Source organism: Neofelis nebulosa, chromosome 8, assembly GCF_028018385.1.
Source record: "Neofelis nebulosa isolate mNeoNeb1 chromosome 8, mNeoNeb1.pri, whole genome shotgun sequence".
Taxonomy (NCBI): domain Eukaryota; kingdom Metazoa; phylum Chordata; class Mammalia; order Carnivora; family Felidae; genus Neofelis; species Neofelis nebulosa.
The window spans coordinates 100,074,648-100,091,934 of record NC_080789.1 but is presented as its reverse complement, the minus strand read 5'-3'; the positions used below and the strand labels follow the sequence as shown (position 1 = coordinate 100,091,934).

General features: G+C 44.7%; 1 protein-coding gene and 1 pseudogene across 1 annotated transcript; both read right to left on the bottom strand.

Annotated features, from left to right (window-relative positions):
• Positions 1-939: 939 nt before the first annotated feature.
• DPPA3 (developmental pluripotency associated 3) lies at positions 940-5,094 on the bottom strand. The gene is made up of 3 exons (XM_058682333.1): positions 4,694-5,094; positions 1,967-2,229; positions 940-1,068 (listed from the first exon to the last, which is right to left on the bottom strand). Exons 1-3 carry the CDS (start codon positions 4,776-4,778, stop codon positions 961-963), a joined length of 456 nt encoding a protein of 151 aa, XP_058538316.1. The 5' UTR covers positions 4,779-5,094; the 3' UTR covers positions 940-960.
• Positions 5,095-12,259: 7,165 nt separating this feature from the next.
• On the bottom strand, positions 12,260-13,547 carry LOC131483890 (mitochondrial assembly of ribosomal large subunit protein 1-like; annotated as a pseudogene).
• Between the last annotated feature and the right edge of the window lie 3,740 nt (positions 13,548-17,287).

Sequence of the window (17,287 nt, the reverse complement as noted above, 5' to 3'; positions counted from 1 at the left end):
ACACATGCTCCACACTTCCCTTCCAGCTCCCTCCCATTTCTTTGAGATCTCTTCCAGAAGTTGGATGTGCAAGTATGTGTCCTTGCTTCCTAACCTCACCCAAATGTGTAAAGTTCCTTCCCAAGACAGTATCACACATTATTAGAATGCCAAGTGTGGACATTCTAGGAATGTCATCGTTCACTGAACACACAGCGGGCAAAAACACATTAAAAAAAAAAAACAAGACTCTTTGAAACGTATTCAAATAAGCCTCAATTTTAATAAGATCCTCTACATACACATTTGCTACTGAAAATTGAACTACCACAAAAAACTTTTATTACAACTCTAATTTTTGAAAACCAGAAAACCTAGCCTATGTACCCTGCCATAATTATAATTATGCTCTCCAGCCAAACCACCCAATATTCTCTATGTATTCCTCCCTGCACAAGTTACATGGCTTCCAATTTGATGTTAGGGTTGTTTTTTTTTTTAATGTTTTTATTCAAGAGCATGAGTGGGGGAAGGGCAAGGAGAAATACACACACACACACACACACACACACACACACACACACACAGAATCTGAAGCAGTCTCCAGCCTCCCAGCTGCCAGCACAGAACCCTACTCTTCAGAGCTCTAGTCGGATGCTTAATCCAACTGAGTCACCCAGGAGCCCCATGTTAGGTTAACCGATCTTCAGGACTTCAGGTTTCTCAAACACCCAGGCTACACTCAAAACCCACTAGTGCTTCCTTGGGTCATATCAAAAAGTGGAACTAAAGTATATTGAGGTCACTCAAATGCAAAACACCGGATTCCTCACAAATTATTGTTATCAAGGTAGAAAAGACAGAGCTAATATAGATTATCAAAATATTATACTTTGTCTATAATAGAGCAGCCTTCCCAAGGTGCTGCATAATGATTCTAAAATTACTAGCAAGGAAAACACCATATAATAAGGTTTATGTTTACATAGACTCCATGTCATAATTATTCTCCATGCTGGTATCCTCGGGAGGTCTATGATACAGGCAATAATGACATCTACATCTAAATCTTTCTACTCTGGATTCATCCTGGGAAAAAAAAAAAGAGAGATGAATTGCATTAATTTAAATAAAATGGATTAATTGCACCACTAATTGAACTGTAACAACCCTCAAATCTAGAACTGGTTATTAGAATAGCCTTTGAAATACACTTGTGGGGCAAAGAGGAGGCAAGATTGAAACGTATGGGTACTAAAGAATGCCAGATTGCAGATCATTTTGTAACGGTAACATCTGAGCGTCAAAAATATATTCTAAGGTCATTCTCTGAATGCCTTAAATGTTAAGTCCTCCTAGACTCTGTACTCATGTTATTGCCCTCTTACTACAGAGTACATTGTACATCTACCATAAGATAAAAGTTGGAGAATCTTAGTTTTTAAAAATATTTTTGAGGGGCACCTGGGTGGCTCAGTTGGTTGAGCGGCTGACTTTGGCTCAGGTCATGATCTCGCGGTCCGTGAGTTCGAGCCCCACGTCGGGCTCTGTGCTGACAGCTCAGAGCCTGGAGCCCGTTTCGGATTCTGTGTCTCCCTCTCTCTGACCCTCCCCCATTCATACTCTGTCTCTCTCTCTCTGTCTCAAAAATAAACAAACATTAAAAAAAAATAAAAAATAGAAAATATTTTTGAGAGAGCGAGTGGCTGAGGGGCAGAGAGAGAGGCAGAATCCCAAGCAGGCTCTAGGCTGGTCAGCATAGAGCCCAATGTGGGGCTCGAACTCAGGACCCGAGCCGAAATCAAGAGTCAAGATGCTTAACCCACTGAGCCACCCAGGTGATCTAAAAGTTAAAGAATCTTAAAAACACAAGTGTTATTCACATCCTGCACTCATGAGTGACCGCTGGTCATCATTCTTAACATCCTAATTGACATTGGGTGCCCAGAGTTAGGCAGTGCTGTCGGCCCAGATCACATGAACCTACCGTGGAACGCTGGTTGAAGTAGCGATGATTTTTAATAAACCACATCAGCCTTTCCATCCTTTCTTTCCGAGCAGTTAACAAAGTCCTTACTCCACCCCTCCTCCTGTTGCTGAGTATTCGGTCCACAAGTCCCTGTGGTTTCGTCTCTGTGTCCTGCTGTTGGGGTGGATATTCTGGTAGAGGGGAAGGAAGTTTGATACTAGGGTCGAGAGTCAATTGACTAAGGTTCTTTATTAATACTTCGGAGATGGTTTGAGAGGCAGCTGAAAGACAAAAGAAAGTTAAGATCCATTAGGGTGAATTGCAATATCCAGAAGTCACTTGTCTCTTGCTCAAAGTAGGTGTGCCTGTTAAAACAGGTTAACAATAAACATTGGGAGGTTCTTCGGGGTTAAGATCACACATAGACATTACCTACTGTGCTAGGTTAACACACTTCAAATGGTGAGAGCATACATTTGAAAATGTGCTTAAGAATCCACTGTGATAGGGGTGCCTGGGCAGCTCAGTCGGTTAAGCGTCCGACTTCGGCTCAGGTCATGATCTCGAGGTCCGTGAGTTCGAGCCCCGCGTCGGGCTCTGTGCTGACAGCTCGGAGCCTGGAGCCTGCTTCTGTTTCTGTGTCTCCCTCACTCTCTGCCCCTCCCCATTCGTGCTCTGTCTCTCTCTGCCTTTCAAAAATGAATAAATGTTAAACAAACAAACAAAAGTTAAAAAGAATCCACTGTGATAGAGGGCACCTGGGTAGCTCAGTAAATTAAGCATCTGATTCCAAGAGTTGGTTGTGGCTCAGGTCGTGATCTCAAGTTCCGTGGAGTTTGAGCCCTACATTGGGTTCTGTGCTAACAGTGGGGAGCCTGCTTGGGATTCTTGCTCTCCTTCTCTGCCCCTCCCCTGCTCCCTCTGCCTCTTGAAATAAATCAACTTAAAAAAGCTAAAAAATAAATAAATAAGAACCCACTATAATGGAAAAGGGTTCGTTCTCAGAATTTCCCCCAGTGTCAAAAGATACCTTATGTATAGGATTCCAAATATGGGACAGAAATCAGGTATTGGCAGTTCTCCCATTTTCATGTGTGTGAATTTTTAATAGCGGGGTGGGGAGGGGAAGCAAAGCATTAATGCAAGTCAAAATTAGTAAACAAGTTTCAGCAGTTCACCTTGATAATTATAAAAAAAACCTCTTAAATTTTCCTAGGGGAGGGTGGGTAGGAGAAAACACTCACCCAGTGAAATAGACAAAGCAACCCGAAATGTAACAGTCTGTCTCCTTAAGCAGAACTAGAAGTCAACTGGCTGTTCCCCCCCTTCACTCCTACCGAGCCTTTTCGTGGTGTTAATTCTCTCCACTCAAACTCATTTGTTTTGGGAAGTCTGCCACTCACTTGCCTCTTTCCGAACCATGATGCATACCCCAGACGCACGCCCATGTCATAGAAGGCAGTTAACCTTAATCTTTCCTGTGTGAAAGCATTAAATATAAAAGTCAGTTTCCATCTGACTTCTAGGGACTTGTGCACATGTAAATAAAGATCCCTAGCTGCAGAACTGTCAGGGTCTATGGCAGATTTGAGGAAAACCAAAGATCCGATCGAATAGACCTTACAAATGTCTTCATTAATTTCACCCCTTGTCTATGTCCACTCAGGCTCTTCCCTCAAAGACGCAGGGTGGGGTGGCGGTGTGGACTGGTGAGGGGGCGGGGAGGAGAGTGGTGCCTGGCAGGGGATACTGATGGTAGCAGGATATAAAATGTCAGGCTTCCCTTCCAGCTGGGGCCCACCTACCACCATCAGCCTACGCCACCCAGCCCCACCATTAGGGTAATAAGGTTTCAAATCCCAAGGGTCTGGTTCTCCAAGGCCAAGCCTGGGATTGGGTGGAGCTCCAAGAGCTTCTCCGGTAGGAGAAGAACCCAGGAAGGAGAGGGCCTAATTAGCACTATCCCTGGAGCAGTGTTCCCAAGAAAGACCTCCAGAATGCATCCTACTTATTTACATTACACTCACCGGCTTTTATCCATGGGCCCCCTCCTTCAATTTCCTCCGCAAAGCCATTTCCCTGTTTATTAACATTCCTAAAGGGGAAATTTAGCTGGAAAACCAATTCAGAAAAGGTTGGGGAGGGGCGCCTGGGTGGCTTGGTCGGTTGGGCGTCTGACTTCGGCTCAGGTCATGATCTCACGGTCCGTGAGTTCGAGCCCCGCGTCGGGCTCTGTGCTGACAGCTCAGAGCCTGAAGCCTGTTTCAGATTCTGTGTCTCCCTCTCTCTGACCCTCCCCCGCTCATGCTCTGTCTCTCTCTGTCTCAAAAATAAATAAACGTTAAAAAAAATTTTTAAAAAAATAAAAAAAAAAAAAAAAAGAAAAGGTTGGGGAGATTAAAAAAGCCCATAGGTTACCTTGGGAGTTTAGGCTTCTAATGTTTGTTTTTTTTTTTTCTTTCTTTCCTTTTTACCATTCCTGACACGTATTGCGGATAGGCAGACATTTTCAGGCACGCCCTAGGAGTATTCTGGATTGCTTTCCCCCAGAAACTGGGCAGAAAGGATTGAAGTATTCCTGAGCCCAGTAAGCAAGCAATGCAGTTCTCGACACCCCTTCCCCAGCTTCCAGCTCTTCCCATTTCTTCACCAGAGGGACCTACATACACAACGTGGCCCTCCCGCAGGGAAGTGGTTTACTTCTCTGCATTCCTGTGTGTTCCCAAAAGGCACTATCTGGCTTACCTGAGCCTCCCTGGGAATTTTCTTCACTGGCCATCTGAGAAGGTTCCGGGCCACAGGATGGGTAAAGCTTCATTGGCGAATCCATCGAAAGGCAAGTCTCAGACCTGAAAGCCAAGTCTCAGTCCTTCTAGACCTTTGGATTCCAGTGGAAAGCAATGGGCTCAACTAGCTGCCAAGTAGCCTGGAAAGAACGAGATAGCCCAGAAAGGGCGAGAAAAACCGAGGCTCCAACAAACCGTGGCGAGAGAAAAAGAACAAACCTCAAAGTTTCGATCTGGTTTCCTCTTAAAACTACAGATAAGCCAATCAGCGAGCCTATTTTAATGTAAATGCTAATGGTTAAAGGGTAAGGTGAGTGGGCGTCATCCTATTAGTGGAATAAGAGGATAATTCTTCATCTGCTCTGCATTAAAACAATCATACTCTGTCATGTAGGCTGGAAATTTTTACAAGAACCTCGGGTTGTGTCTCCCTAAGGTTGCCTTAAAAATCTTTTTTTGTTTGTTTGTTTTTTCCAAACTACTTCGGGAGATGGCTCCTGGTTTGTGAACTGGGCCTTAAGGTATTCTCGTGCAGAGAGGTGAAGGGTGGTTTTCCTCCCAACCGCTGATTAATTCCCAATTAAACTGACTGAGGAAGTTTCCTTAAAGTTTTCCTTGCCTCGCATCTTAAACCTGGGCTTGCTGGTAAGGGAAAGTAGAGGAGAAATAAAGTGTCTGTTATAAACACTTTACTAGCTTGGTATTTTATGGATGTGTATCTTGGATCGCTTTTTTTTTTATTTTTGAGAGAGGTAGAGAGAGAGCCTGAGCACGCCAGCAGGGGAGGGGCGGGGGGGGGGTAGCGGATCCAAGATAACTCTGCACTGACAAAGGCAAGCCTGAATTGGGGCTCGAACTCACGAACAGTCAGATCGTGACCTGAGCCAAAGTCAGACACTCAACCTCCTGGGCCACCCAGGGGTCCCTGTAATTTTACTTTGTTTTATAGACTATTAGTTGAATCGCATTTAACATTTGTGAGCAGCTGAAATTAACTAAATTTATAAATCCCTTTCCTGCCTCCCCCCATTTGTGCTGAACTCTGGCCAAGAGCACCAATATTAACTGCTGATTTTCTGCTGGAGGTGGGAGAACGAGTCCCCAGCTGTCCCACCCTCTCCCCCCCTCAATGTGCAGCTTCCCCCACTCCCCTTTTAGCTGGAAATCATGAGAAAATACTCAAAAGCAATCTTGCTTGTTTTTAGTAAAAAAGCAAGTCGAGGTTCTGATCAAGAAATATTTGTATAGGAGATGACGAACAGCCCTAAGTACATGTTAGGTCACAAAACTTTATTCAAGTGTTTCTGGAAAAGTGCAGCCTCCAGATAGCCAGCATCAACAGCGCCTGGTAACTTGTTAGATATGATTAGAAAGCACCGAGCTCCAACCCACATCCACTGAATCAAAGACCACAGCCCAGCCATCATCGATGTAGTGATTCTGAGGTGTGCTAATGTTTAGGAAGCTCTGCTTAATGGCATTCTTGACTCTCCACGCCTGTTGTTCTCGGCTGTTTCCTCCCTTGCCCTGGATACTGGTCCCATGGCAGTCTCTCAAAATTCCGTTGGGAGAGGTGAGGGCAAAAATCAGATTACAGGAGGTATAAGATTAAGAAGACAGTGAAAAAGGCCGGTATAGACTCCCAAGAAATCCAGGTTTAGGACAAAGGGGAGAGAGCCTTGGCTGCAAGAAGGTGCAGGATATGAATGGTGGAGGTTCAGTTTGCTTCAACATGACAGAAGCTGAGATAAAAGCAAAGGAAAGTAAAAATACGGAGAGACGGGATAGTTGGGGAAACACCCTCCCAAAATATGCTTTAAACAATCAGATTTTTTTTTAAAAAAAAGTCTTATTTATTTATGAGAGAGAGAGAGAGAGAGAAGGCACGAGCCTGAGAAGGGGAGAGACAGTGAGAGAGGAAGAGAGAGAATCCCAAGTAGACTCTCACTGTTAGTGCAGAGCCCATTATGGGGCTTGAACTCACAAACCCTGAGATCATGACCTGAGCCAAAACCAAGAGTCAGATGCTTAACCAACTGAGCCACCCAGGTGCCCCGAGATTAAAAAAATCTTTCAGGGGGCACCTGGGTGGCTAAGTTGGTTAAACGACTGAGTTCAGCTCAGGTCATGATCTCATGTCTCACGAGTTCGAGTCCCATGTCAGGCTCTGTGCTGACAGCTCAGAGCCTGGAGCCTGCTTTGGATTCTGTGTCTCCCTCTCTCTGCCCTTCCCTTGCTCACTCTCTGCCTCTCTCTCAAAAATAAATAAACATTAAAAAAAAAACTTTCAAAATTATGACACATTTCTATTTAACATGTTTTTTTTTTTCTTTATAGTATGAAAGATGAGGTAAAAAGCCAAACAGACTAAAGCAACTTGGAGAATAAAAAAAGACTGTAAAAGCATACATCAAGGAAACTATCCCTAATTTCTCCAGAGATAAGAAATCATATAACAGGGGCACCTGGCTGGCTTAGAAGAGTATGTAGCTCTTGATCACAGGGTCGTGAGGTCAAGCCCCACACTGGCTGTAGAGATTACTTAAAAATAATTAAAAAAAAATCATATAACATATAATGCTATATAACATATAAACAGGATGCTCTTTTTAAAGAAGGAAAACAGCGAAAATAGAATACCTGGAAATGAGAAATTTGATGTCAGAAACTAAAAAAAAACATGGTTTGAAGAAGAAATCAAAGATATTCCCTCAATAATTAAAGCAGAACCACAAACAGATGTAAAATAGGAGAGGAGATATAAGAAAATGAAAATTTAAGATCAGGAAGTATAATGGCTTCAGATTCTTCAACAACAACACCGAAGGCTAGAGGATAGTGGAGAAATCCCTTCCAAATTCTGAAGGAAAATGCTTTCCAACCTAGAATTCTGCATTAGTCAAACGACTGAGCCAGTGTGGAACATCCTCAAACATTCAGTTTCTCAAAAAATGTCACCACTGGCATAGTTTCCTTAGTCCTATGGCAAATTAACTTGATCTGAGAACACTACCAGGTAAGTATTCCTAAGGTCATGAAACAGGCTCACAGACCATACTAAAAAGCTCATTAAAATTTTTTTTTAATTAAAAATCAAAACACTCCTATCTTGCCAGTTTTTTAAGTCAATTTAACGAGCACAGCAAAAAGCAAAGCAAAAGGAAGGGGGCAGACAGAACGTTAAAAACAAGACGATAGGCCCAAAATGGAGTCGCTCATGCTAAGCTCCATGTCACCAAATTGAAACTGAATTGAATTACAATGTTGGCTCTCCCAGCATGCAATTTGAAACCAGTTAATCAGAATCTCCACATCAATACTAGTTAGGTAATTTGTGCAACTAATAGACCCCTGCCATGCCCTAAAGGAAAGTACCCTTGCAATAACCAATCTGCTTTCTTGCCTAGAACAACTTCCTTAATCCTGCTCCTTTCTGCCTATAAACTCTCTTTTCTTGTGTAGCTCTTTAGAATTTTTTTCTATTTGCTATACTGGATGCTGCCCAATTCATGAATCATTGAACAAAGCCAATATGATCTTTAAAATTTACTCCCCTGAATTTTGTTTTTTAGAAATAGGATACAATCTAGATGAATGGATCTTAATTCTGAAGTTACAGGATATGCAGTTGATAGGGTTCATACACGCTCCCCTAAAATAGGACATCTTGGGGCTCCTGGGTGGCCCAGCTGGTTAAGCCACCTATGTGAGTTTGGGAGTTAGAGCCCCACATTGGGCTCTGCGCTGGCAGTTCAGAGCCTGCTTCGAATTGTCTCTCCCCCACTCTTTCTCTCTCTCAAAATAAATAAATAAACTTTAGGGGTGCCTGAGTGGCTCAATCGGTGTAACCATCTGACTTCGGCTTAGGTCATGATCTCGTGGTTCCTGAGTTTGAAGCCCCAACCCACCCCCGCCCCCACCTTGCTTACAGCTCGGATCCTGGAGCCTCCTTCAGATTCTGTGTCTCCCTCTCTCTGCCCCTTCCCTGCTCATGCTCTGTCTCTCTCAAAAATGAATAAACTTAAAAAAAATAAAATAAACTTTAAAAAATGAACACATAAAATATGACGTCTTGGCATATTGACTATTTCAAGCTGAGAGGTGCTCTTCCCATACCTGGAAGGGAACGTCTTCATCGCCTGCTAAATTCCCCACCCCCCCTACTCCTTAACCTATTATATCCTTCCACGACCATCTCCTCTTCCTCAAACCTACCATAAAAACGCTCAGGTTTAACTCTTCGTTCAGGTCTTCATTTCCTCCTGGAGGCTCCTGTAAGGAAAACTTGCGATGAGTAAATGTGTGTGCTTTTCTCCTGCTAATCTGCCTTGGTCAGTTTAATTTTGAGACCCAGCCAGGGACCTTCACGGGGTCAAGGAAAGCTGCTTCGTTCCCCACACCGAGTTTATATGTTTGTCTCTCTACCGCTCCTCCTTCCGCTTTGACTGGGTGGTCATGAGAACGAGAGTTGAGGTTTGAGGAAAGTGCGGAAGGAGCAGGTGCTAGGTACCAGTAACGTACACTGATTCCACCAGTGAAATAGGCCTGGCCATAGCTATAGCTTGCCGAGTAGCCTGGTGAGCTATCATGAATTTTATTTGCATTTTAAAGGCAGACCGCAAGGGGATAAAAGTGGGTGCCACTAACCGGTGGCTGATTTAGGGATCAGGCAGTTGCTAGTCCGCAGGTGATATGATCATAGCTTGTTCTTTCCCTACTTTTCTTTCTGCAAGTAATAACTGTTTTTTTTAAATCTTATTGGTTGCTATTTGACTTACTGTATATATTTATATTTTAACTTACTGTATATTTGGGGGCGCCTGGGTGGCTCGGTGGGTTGGGCGACCGACTTCCGCTTGGGTCATGATCTCACTGTTGGTGACTTCGAGCCCCGCGTTGGGCTCTGTGCCGACAGCTTAGAGCCTGGAGCCTGCTTTGGATTCTGTGTCACCCTCTCTCTCTCTGCCCCTCCCCTGCTCGCAGAGTAAATAAATCCCCTGTCTCTCAAAAATAAATAAACAGGGGCGCCTGGGTGGCTCAGTCATTAAGCCTCCAACTTCAGCTCAGGTCACGATCTCACAGTCCGTAAGTTCGAGCCCCGCGTCAGGCTCTGGGCTGATGCCTCGGAGCCTGGAGCCTGCTTCCGATTCTGTGTCTCCCTCTCTCTCTCTGCCCCTCCCCAGTTCATGCTCTGTGTCTCTCTGTCCCAAAAATAAATAAACGTTAAAAAAAAATTTTTAAAAATAAACATTAAAAATCAAAAATATATTACAAAAATAATAACTTACTGTCTTTTTAAACACCCAATGAACTCTACAAATACCTCATGTGCTACTTATTTAGTGAGTATCGACACTTAACTATGAGTTATCTCCTAAGTACTAATTTACAGCCGGGCTTAACATTTGAAAGTATCTCCATCCTATTTCTTTTCTCCCTCTATTGCAGAATTGAATATTCTCAAATAACACTTCAAATGCATGTTGTACCTTTTAACAGGAATGTTGATCTAACTAAGACAGAAAATAACCGAATCAGAAGAATGAGGAGATTGGAAATATGTGAGTGTGAGGTACGGGATAAGAAAGGACTAAATCTGTGTGTCGGAATTCGATACTAATGCCTAACACCAAAAAACAAAAATAAAAATAAAGAAGTATCATTGTAAGCTTGCTGTTTTGAAATGAGGAGACAAACGGGGTGCCTGGGTGACTCCGTCGCTTAAGCATCTAACTGGCTCAGGTCATGATCTCGCAGTTCGTGAGTTCGAGCCCCGTGTTGGGCTCTGTGCTGGCAGCTGGGAGCCTGGGGTGTGTTTCCTTCTCTCTCTCTCTCTCTCTCTCTCTCTCTCTCTCTCTCTCTCCCTCTCTCTCGGCTCCTCCCCGCCCCCTCTCTCTCTCAAAAATAAACATTTAAAAAAAGATCTAGTCTCTTAGCAACTTTTGAAGTTTATAATACAAAGATTATATACTTTGTATTTTGAAGATTACAATACTATAATCACTATTTTGTCCATCAGAACTCGAGAACTTACATCCAAGCTGCACGTGATTTCCTCTTCTGGTACCTTAGTGCTTTGTACTTGTTTCTTCATGTTGTTCTCGGCTACCCTCAGTAGAAGACAAAGGAGGACGGACCCAGGAGGTGGACAGAGTGGTTGACAGGAGAACCTTTAAGGAAACAGTCCAAGGAGCTCAAACTTTTTCTATGTGTTGGGGAAGACTGCCATTATTTTTCCTTCTGTCCTCCAACACTCAGGTCTAGCTTGCACAGCAGGGAGGTTTTTAGGCAATCCTGAAGAGATACCACTAGAAAAGACAGGCTCTTTATATTTTCCAGTAAAATTGTAGAAGCTGTAGTTTTTGTGAGAGAATTGAAATTGGAAGCATATCTGTTCTAGTTCAGTTTCGATACCACCCACCTGATTCTCTCCGTCAATGGTTCATTTATTTTTAAATGGCTGCCAGATAGGCTTATTTGATAGGCTCAAAGGAGGTAAGCATTGACTTTCCAAGTCAGTTCCACCTACCATTTTATTGGAAGTCTGGCTCTAATTGATCTGAATTTCTTTTCAGATCCTCTTAAAGCCATTTGGAAGCCTTAAATGTCACCTTTCTTTGCAGACTCAGAGATCTAGGAGGAAACTTCAGGCTGTGGCTAGAGCTCCACAGACTGACCACAGTTTACCCTGAACTAGAGTATTCATGAAAGACCAGGGGAGAAAATTAACAGGAAGACAGGCCAAGTAACCCCCTTTTGTTTTCCCCTTTCTTGATAAGAGGAAATTTCAGATTCTTTGTATTAATTTCCAGCCTTTGAAGAGGCAATATAATTTTTTTTTTGTTTATCTATTTTTGAGAGAGAGAACGTGCAAGCTGGGGAGAGGCAGAGAGTGAGGGGGACAGAGGATCCGAAGCAGGCTTGGTGCTATCTGCAGAAGTGGGAGGCTTAACCAACTGAGCCACCCAGGTGCTTCGAAGGAGAAATGTAATTAAGCAAAGTTCCTCAAACCAGAAGAGGCAGGAGTGTGGCCTCCGGAGGCAAGACAGGAAAGCGAAGGGAAAGTCTATAAGGGGGAGCTGCATTGTTAAACTATGTCGACATTGCATTCTTAAAAACAAGGTAACAGTCCCCAAGTGGAATCCCTTTGCTAAGCCCCACATCACCAAACCAAGAATTAATTACAGTTTGGCTTTCCTAGAAATGGAATCTTAAGCCAGTCATTCAGGGATCACCTGATCAGCACTAGTTAGATAATCTGATCGACCCCTGCCATCCCCTAAAGTGACGTAACCTTGCCATAACCAGCCTGCTTTTTGCCCACGTATAATGGCTTAGTTCCCGCTCCTTTCTGCCTTAAAAATCTTTCATGTTGCACAGCCCCTTGGAGCTTCTTTCTATCTGCTAGATTGGATGCTGGCCTATTCGAATTGATTTTGCTCAAATAAACTCTTGACACGTTTTAATATGCATAAGTTCACGACGTGTTTTTGTTTTTGTTTTTCCTAAAGCAGTCCATATAATTTTATTCATACTTGAACTCCACTGGAGTCAGGGATGAAGTGTCATCTTTCATCCCAAGAATGAAGTCTTCAGGTAACGTCTCAAGGGCTGTCTGAGCTAAGCGGTCATCATAAGAAGGTAGGGTCCCTGATTTCTCTAATTCACAGGTTTCTGCTTTCTGGAGGCATCCAGTGAATCACCATGCTGCCAAAGTCCACACAGAGCCATTCATCATCGTCCTTCCTTTCTATCTTAACAGGAGGTCCACTTTTACATCTCGGGTATTTTACATTTTCACCATGTAGTCGGCGATGGCATGCGAGCGTCTCGTGCAAGCAAGTTCCACTCTCAGTCACAGAGGAATCTGTATGTTTCACTTCTGGAGGAACCTTAATCACACAAACGTCTCTTGCATTTTCTAGCCTCAAAAGTGAAACCAGCATATCGATGTCTAACTTGGGGCCAGAACGATCTGCCGGGCCTGACTCCAGGCGCCGGACGCCCGCTGCCCCTCGGCCACGCGCCGCAGTGGACGTCGCGCCGGAGTCCAGGAGTCAGGCAGGCCGGGCCGAGCGCTGGTCTCTCCTTCAGGCTCCAGGGGCCAGCATCCCAAGCCCCGCCAGGTACCTGCGGCCACCCTGCGCCACAGCAGCGTCCCAGCCGCCTCCCCACACGGACCGCCTGCATAAATTAATCTCTTAACAGCCCAGAACCCTCCAGTCCCTGGACTCATTTCTGCAAAGGGGAATGTTAGACAGCCCAATGGCTTAATCTGCTGGAGGCCGGAGGAGGAGGAAAGTCTTTAAAATCGGATGAGTCTAATCTGCCCCGGGGGTGTGAACCGATGGTGTCAGAATCTTGGCTCTACTTTTTTTTTTTTTTTTTTTTTTTTTTTTTAAATCTGTGGAGCCCACCTTTTTCCCCTCCGGGTGGGTTCTCCGGTTTGAAACTGTTTTCCATTCAACTGTGCCAGATTGGTTTCGGGCTGGGCAACAGAGCCGCAGGCAAAATAAACGTGTTGCCCTCAGGGAGCAAATATTCTGGTGGGTAGGGACGACAAACCAGAGATCCAAAATACAGGGTGGGTCGTGAAAAGTATTCCAAAGAGAGGCCAAGCCCGGTAAAGGAGAGGGGAAGGCGGCTGTTGTCGAAATCCTCCCAAACACAATTAATGAACTCCCTCCGCTGCCTAGCTCACCCGCCGGCCCCACCCCGGCCTCCCAGCCCCGCAGGTGTTGTCCCCCTTTGCGCCCACTCAGTTCTCGACGGCGCCTTGGGTCGAGAAGTGTTTCCACCGCATCCCAGGCCATCTGCCCCGGATTCGGGCCTGGAGGCCCGATGAGCGGGGTGGGGGACGAGCTGCCTGGCACCTGGGACCAGCAACGGCCTGGGGACCAGTGGTCGCTGCGGCCCCCGCGCCTGTGCGCGGAACTGCCCCTCGCTTTGCCCCTTCTCTCCCCGCACCGCCTGCACTTGCCTTCCTTTCCACCTTAGTTCTTGAAATTGCACAGCGGAGAATCGATGCTCCCAGGGGTCGAATCCTGCGTCTGCGAGCCGTTATTGGACAGCTTAGTGGAAAACGCTGAATGACTTTGAGAATGTGAGAGCCCGCCGGAGTGCAGCGTGCGGGACGGGGTTCTTATGGGAAGAGCTCAGGATTGGCCGGTGAATTTCCAACATTGGAGGTTTGAATGAAGATACTGGAACCAGGGAGGTAACTGGTTAACTAGTCAAATCAGGCCGATCAGAGGAGAGTAGCAAATATTGTCAGCATTCCCAGGTTTGCTAAAAGGTGAGATTTCAAGAAAGGCTTTTCTTTTTTTGGTAAGGCTCGACAGAACACGCAGTAGATAATCCTGGTGAGAGGCACAGCCCGAGTGGAACTTTCTATTTCAGCTTTGGAAACCCAGTCCAGAGATCAGAGGAATGCCTTGTGTCTTTGCCCCTGTTTCATTAACCTTCTGCCTTGGCTTCTCTTTTTTATTATTTATTTATTTAAAAAAATTGTTTTAATGTTTATTTATTTTTGAGAGAGAGACAGAGACAGAGTGTGAGCGGGAGAGGGGCAGAAAGAGAGGGAGACACAGAATCTGAAGCAGGCTCCAGGCTCCGAGCTGTCAGCACAGAGCCTGACGCCAGGCTCAAACCCACAAACTATGAGATCATGACCTGAGTCGAGGTCGGACGCTTAACTGACTGAGCCACCCAGGTGCCCCTTCTTTTTTTTATTTTTATTTATTTTTTATAAATGTTTAGTTATCTTTGAGACAGAGTGGGAATGGGGGAGGGGCAGAGAGACAGGGAGACCAAGGATCTGAAGGGGGCTCTGCACTGACAGCCGAGAGCCTGATGTGGGACTGGAACTCACGAACCTGTGAGATCATGACCTGAGCAGAAGTTGGACCCTTAGCTGACTGAGCCACCCAGACGCCCCTTTGGCTTTTTTTTTTTTTTTTTTTTTTTTTTTTTTGAGAAAAGAAACCCAGACACAAAGTCTCCGGGTCTTTCCTTTTTCTCCCCTTGAAGAACTTCCAGGCAGTCCTCTGTTCACTTGTTAAAGAGGGTGTCTAATTTGGGAGGGACAAGGGACTTTCAGAGGATGCTGTTCACCCTAATAGTTCTTACGTGCTTTGCTTTCACCAGCCTCCTGCTCCTCAGAAATGCTGGCAGAGGGCCTCAGCCCTGGTACCAAGCTCCCATCCCTTCTACGGAAAGGACAACAGGGCAAGAAGTTTGGACACCTATGCTTTTCAACTCCCCATATTACAGTGTCCATGATCCCCTTGTCTTTTCCCTGCAGCTTTGTCGTTCCCATGTCATTATCCTCATTTTGTAAGCTAGCTATATAATTTGAAAGCTTTTCTGACTTCAATTTGCCATTGTTGCATTTTATTTATTGGCTGCCAGAAGAAGCATTAGGACTCAGGGACTGCAAATATTATCGAATTCTAACATCAGTAAATTGAGATGAGGGGTGCCTGGGTGGGTGGCTCAGTCAGTAAGGTGTTCAACTTTTTTTTTTTTTTTTAATGTTTATTTATTTTGAGAGAGAGAGAGAGAAAACATGAGCAGGGGAGGGCCAGAGAGAGAGGGAGACAGAGAATCCCAAGCAGGCTCTGCTGTGATCTCAGAGCCTAACTCGAGGCTTGAACTCAGGAACCTTGAGATCATGACCTGAGCCAAAATCAAGACTCAGACATGTAACTGACTGAGCCACCAGGCACCCCAGTTAAGTGTTCAACTCTTGATTTTTGACTCAGGTCTTGATCCCAGGGTGTTCGGATCAAGCCCTGGGTCCGGTTCCACTGCTGGGCACGAAGCCTGCTTGAGATTCTTTCTTTCTCTCCTTCAGCCCCTCTTCCCTCAATTGTGCACTCTCTTGCTCTCTAAAATTTTTTTTTTAATTTTTATAAATTAAAAGAAGAAATTAACAATTATTATATTATATGCATATTTTATACCCCTCACACAAAAGCTGAGCATATATGTGAAACATTGCTATCAATTTTTTAAATTTTTTTATTTTGAGAGAGAGAGAGACAGAGCACAAGTGAGGAAGGGGCAGAAATGAGAGACAGAGGGGCACCTGGGTGGCTCAGTCGGTTAAGCGTCCGACTTCAGCTCAGGTCATGATCTCGCAGTTCGTGAGTTCGAGCCCCGCGTCGGGCTCTGGGCTGACAGCTCAGAGCCCGGAGCCTGCTTCAGATTCTGTGTCTCCCCCTCTCTCTGTGTCTCCCCCCCCCCCCCCACTCACACTCTGTCTCTCTCTCCCTCAAGAATAAATAAACATTAAAACAATTTTTTTATATGATCCCTCACTTTCTTCAGCCTAGATATTCATTCACCAATTCTACTTAATTCTATGTATTCATGTTTCTCTCTTCAATCCTCATTGCCAGCATTATTTGCAGTCTGAATCACTGAGACAGTCTCCTGGCTAACCTCCTTGTATTATCTAGTCCTCTGCAATCCATTTCTTTTTTCTAATTTTTTTTTTTTTCCAGTTTATTTCTTTTGAGAGAGATACAGCATAAGTGGGTTAGGGGCAGAGAGAGGGGAGAGAGAGAATCCCAAGCAGGCTCTGCACGAACCTCTCTGAAGGTTCAGCTGAAACCAAGAGTTGGTTGCCTAACCAACTGACCCACTCAGGCGTCCCTCCATTGCTTTTCTCATTGAGGGTATATTTTGCAGAAAGGTGATGGGGAAATCCAGCCTGTGCCCTACAATGGAGGTCTGTTAGTCCAGAAGAAGGTGCATCTAAAACACTGTCCAGCGAGGAAGGCTTTAAAAAACATATATGCACTAGGGCGCCTGGGTGGCTCAGTTGGTTAAACGTTGAACTTGATTTCGGATCAGGTCATGATCTCACAGTTTGTGAGCTGGAGCCCCTCATCGGGCTCTGCACTGATAGTGTGGAGCCTGCTTGGGTTTCTCTCTCTCTCTCTCTCTCTCTCTCTCTCTCTGTTCCTCCCCCACTTGTGCTCTCTCTCTCTCAAAGTAAATAAACCTAAAATTTTTTAAAAAAATAAAACAACAAACAAAAACAGAGATTCAAAAAAAATTATATATAATAATGTTTGTTTATTTTTGAGAGAGAGACAGACAGAGCGCGAGTGGGGGAGGGGTAGAGAGATAGAGACAGAGACACAGAATCAGAAGCAGGCTCCTGGCTCTTAGCTGAGACTGATGCAGGGCTCAAACTCATGAACTGCGAGATCATGACCAGAGCTGAAACCAAGAGTCAGACACTTAACTGAGTCACCCAGGCACCCCCTGCTCTATTCTTAACCTCATCATAAGTCCTATGTGCCAGCAGGCCTCACACCAGGGGGCACGTGGGCACTTCTCACTCCTGCCCATCCCCAATCCTGCGATACTAATGGCAAACATTTGTTAAGACTGGGTCAGGCTGAGTGCCTTACTTTTATTATGTCAGTTAATCCTTGCAGCGTTCCTATAGGAACGTTTTTCAGATTAAAAAACTAGGACATAAAAATAAAATAAAATAAAATAAAATAAAATAAAATAAAATAAAACACTAGGACATAGA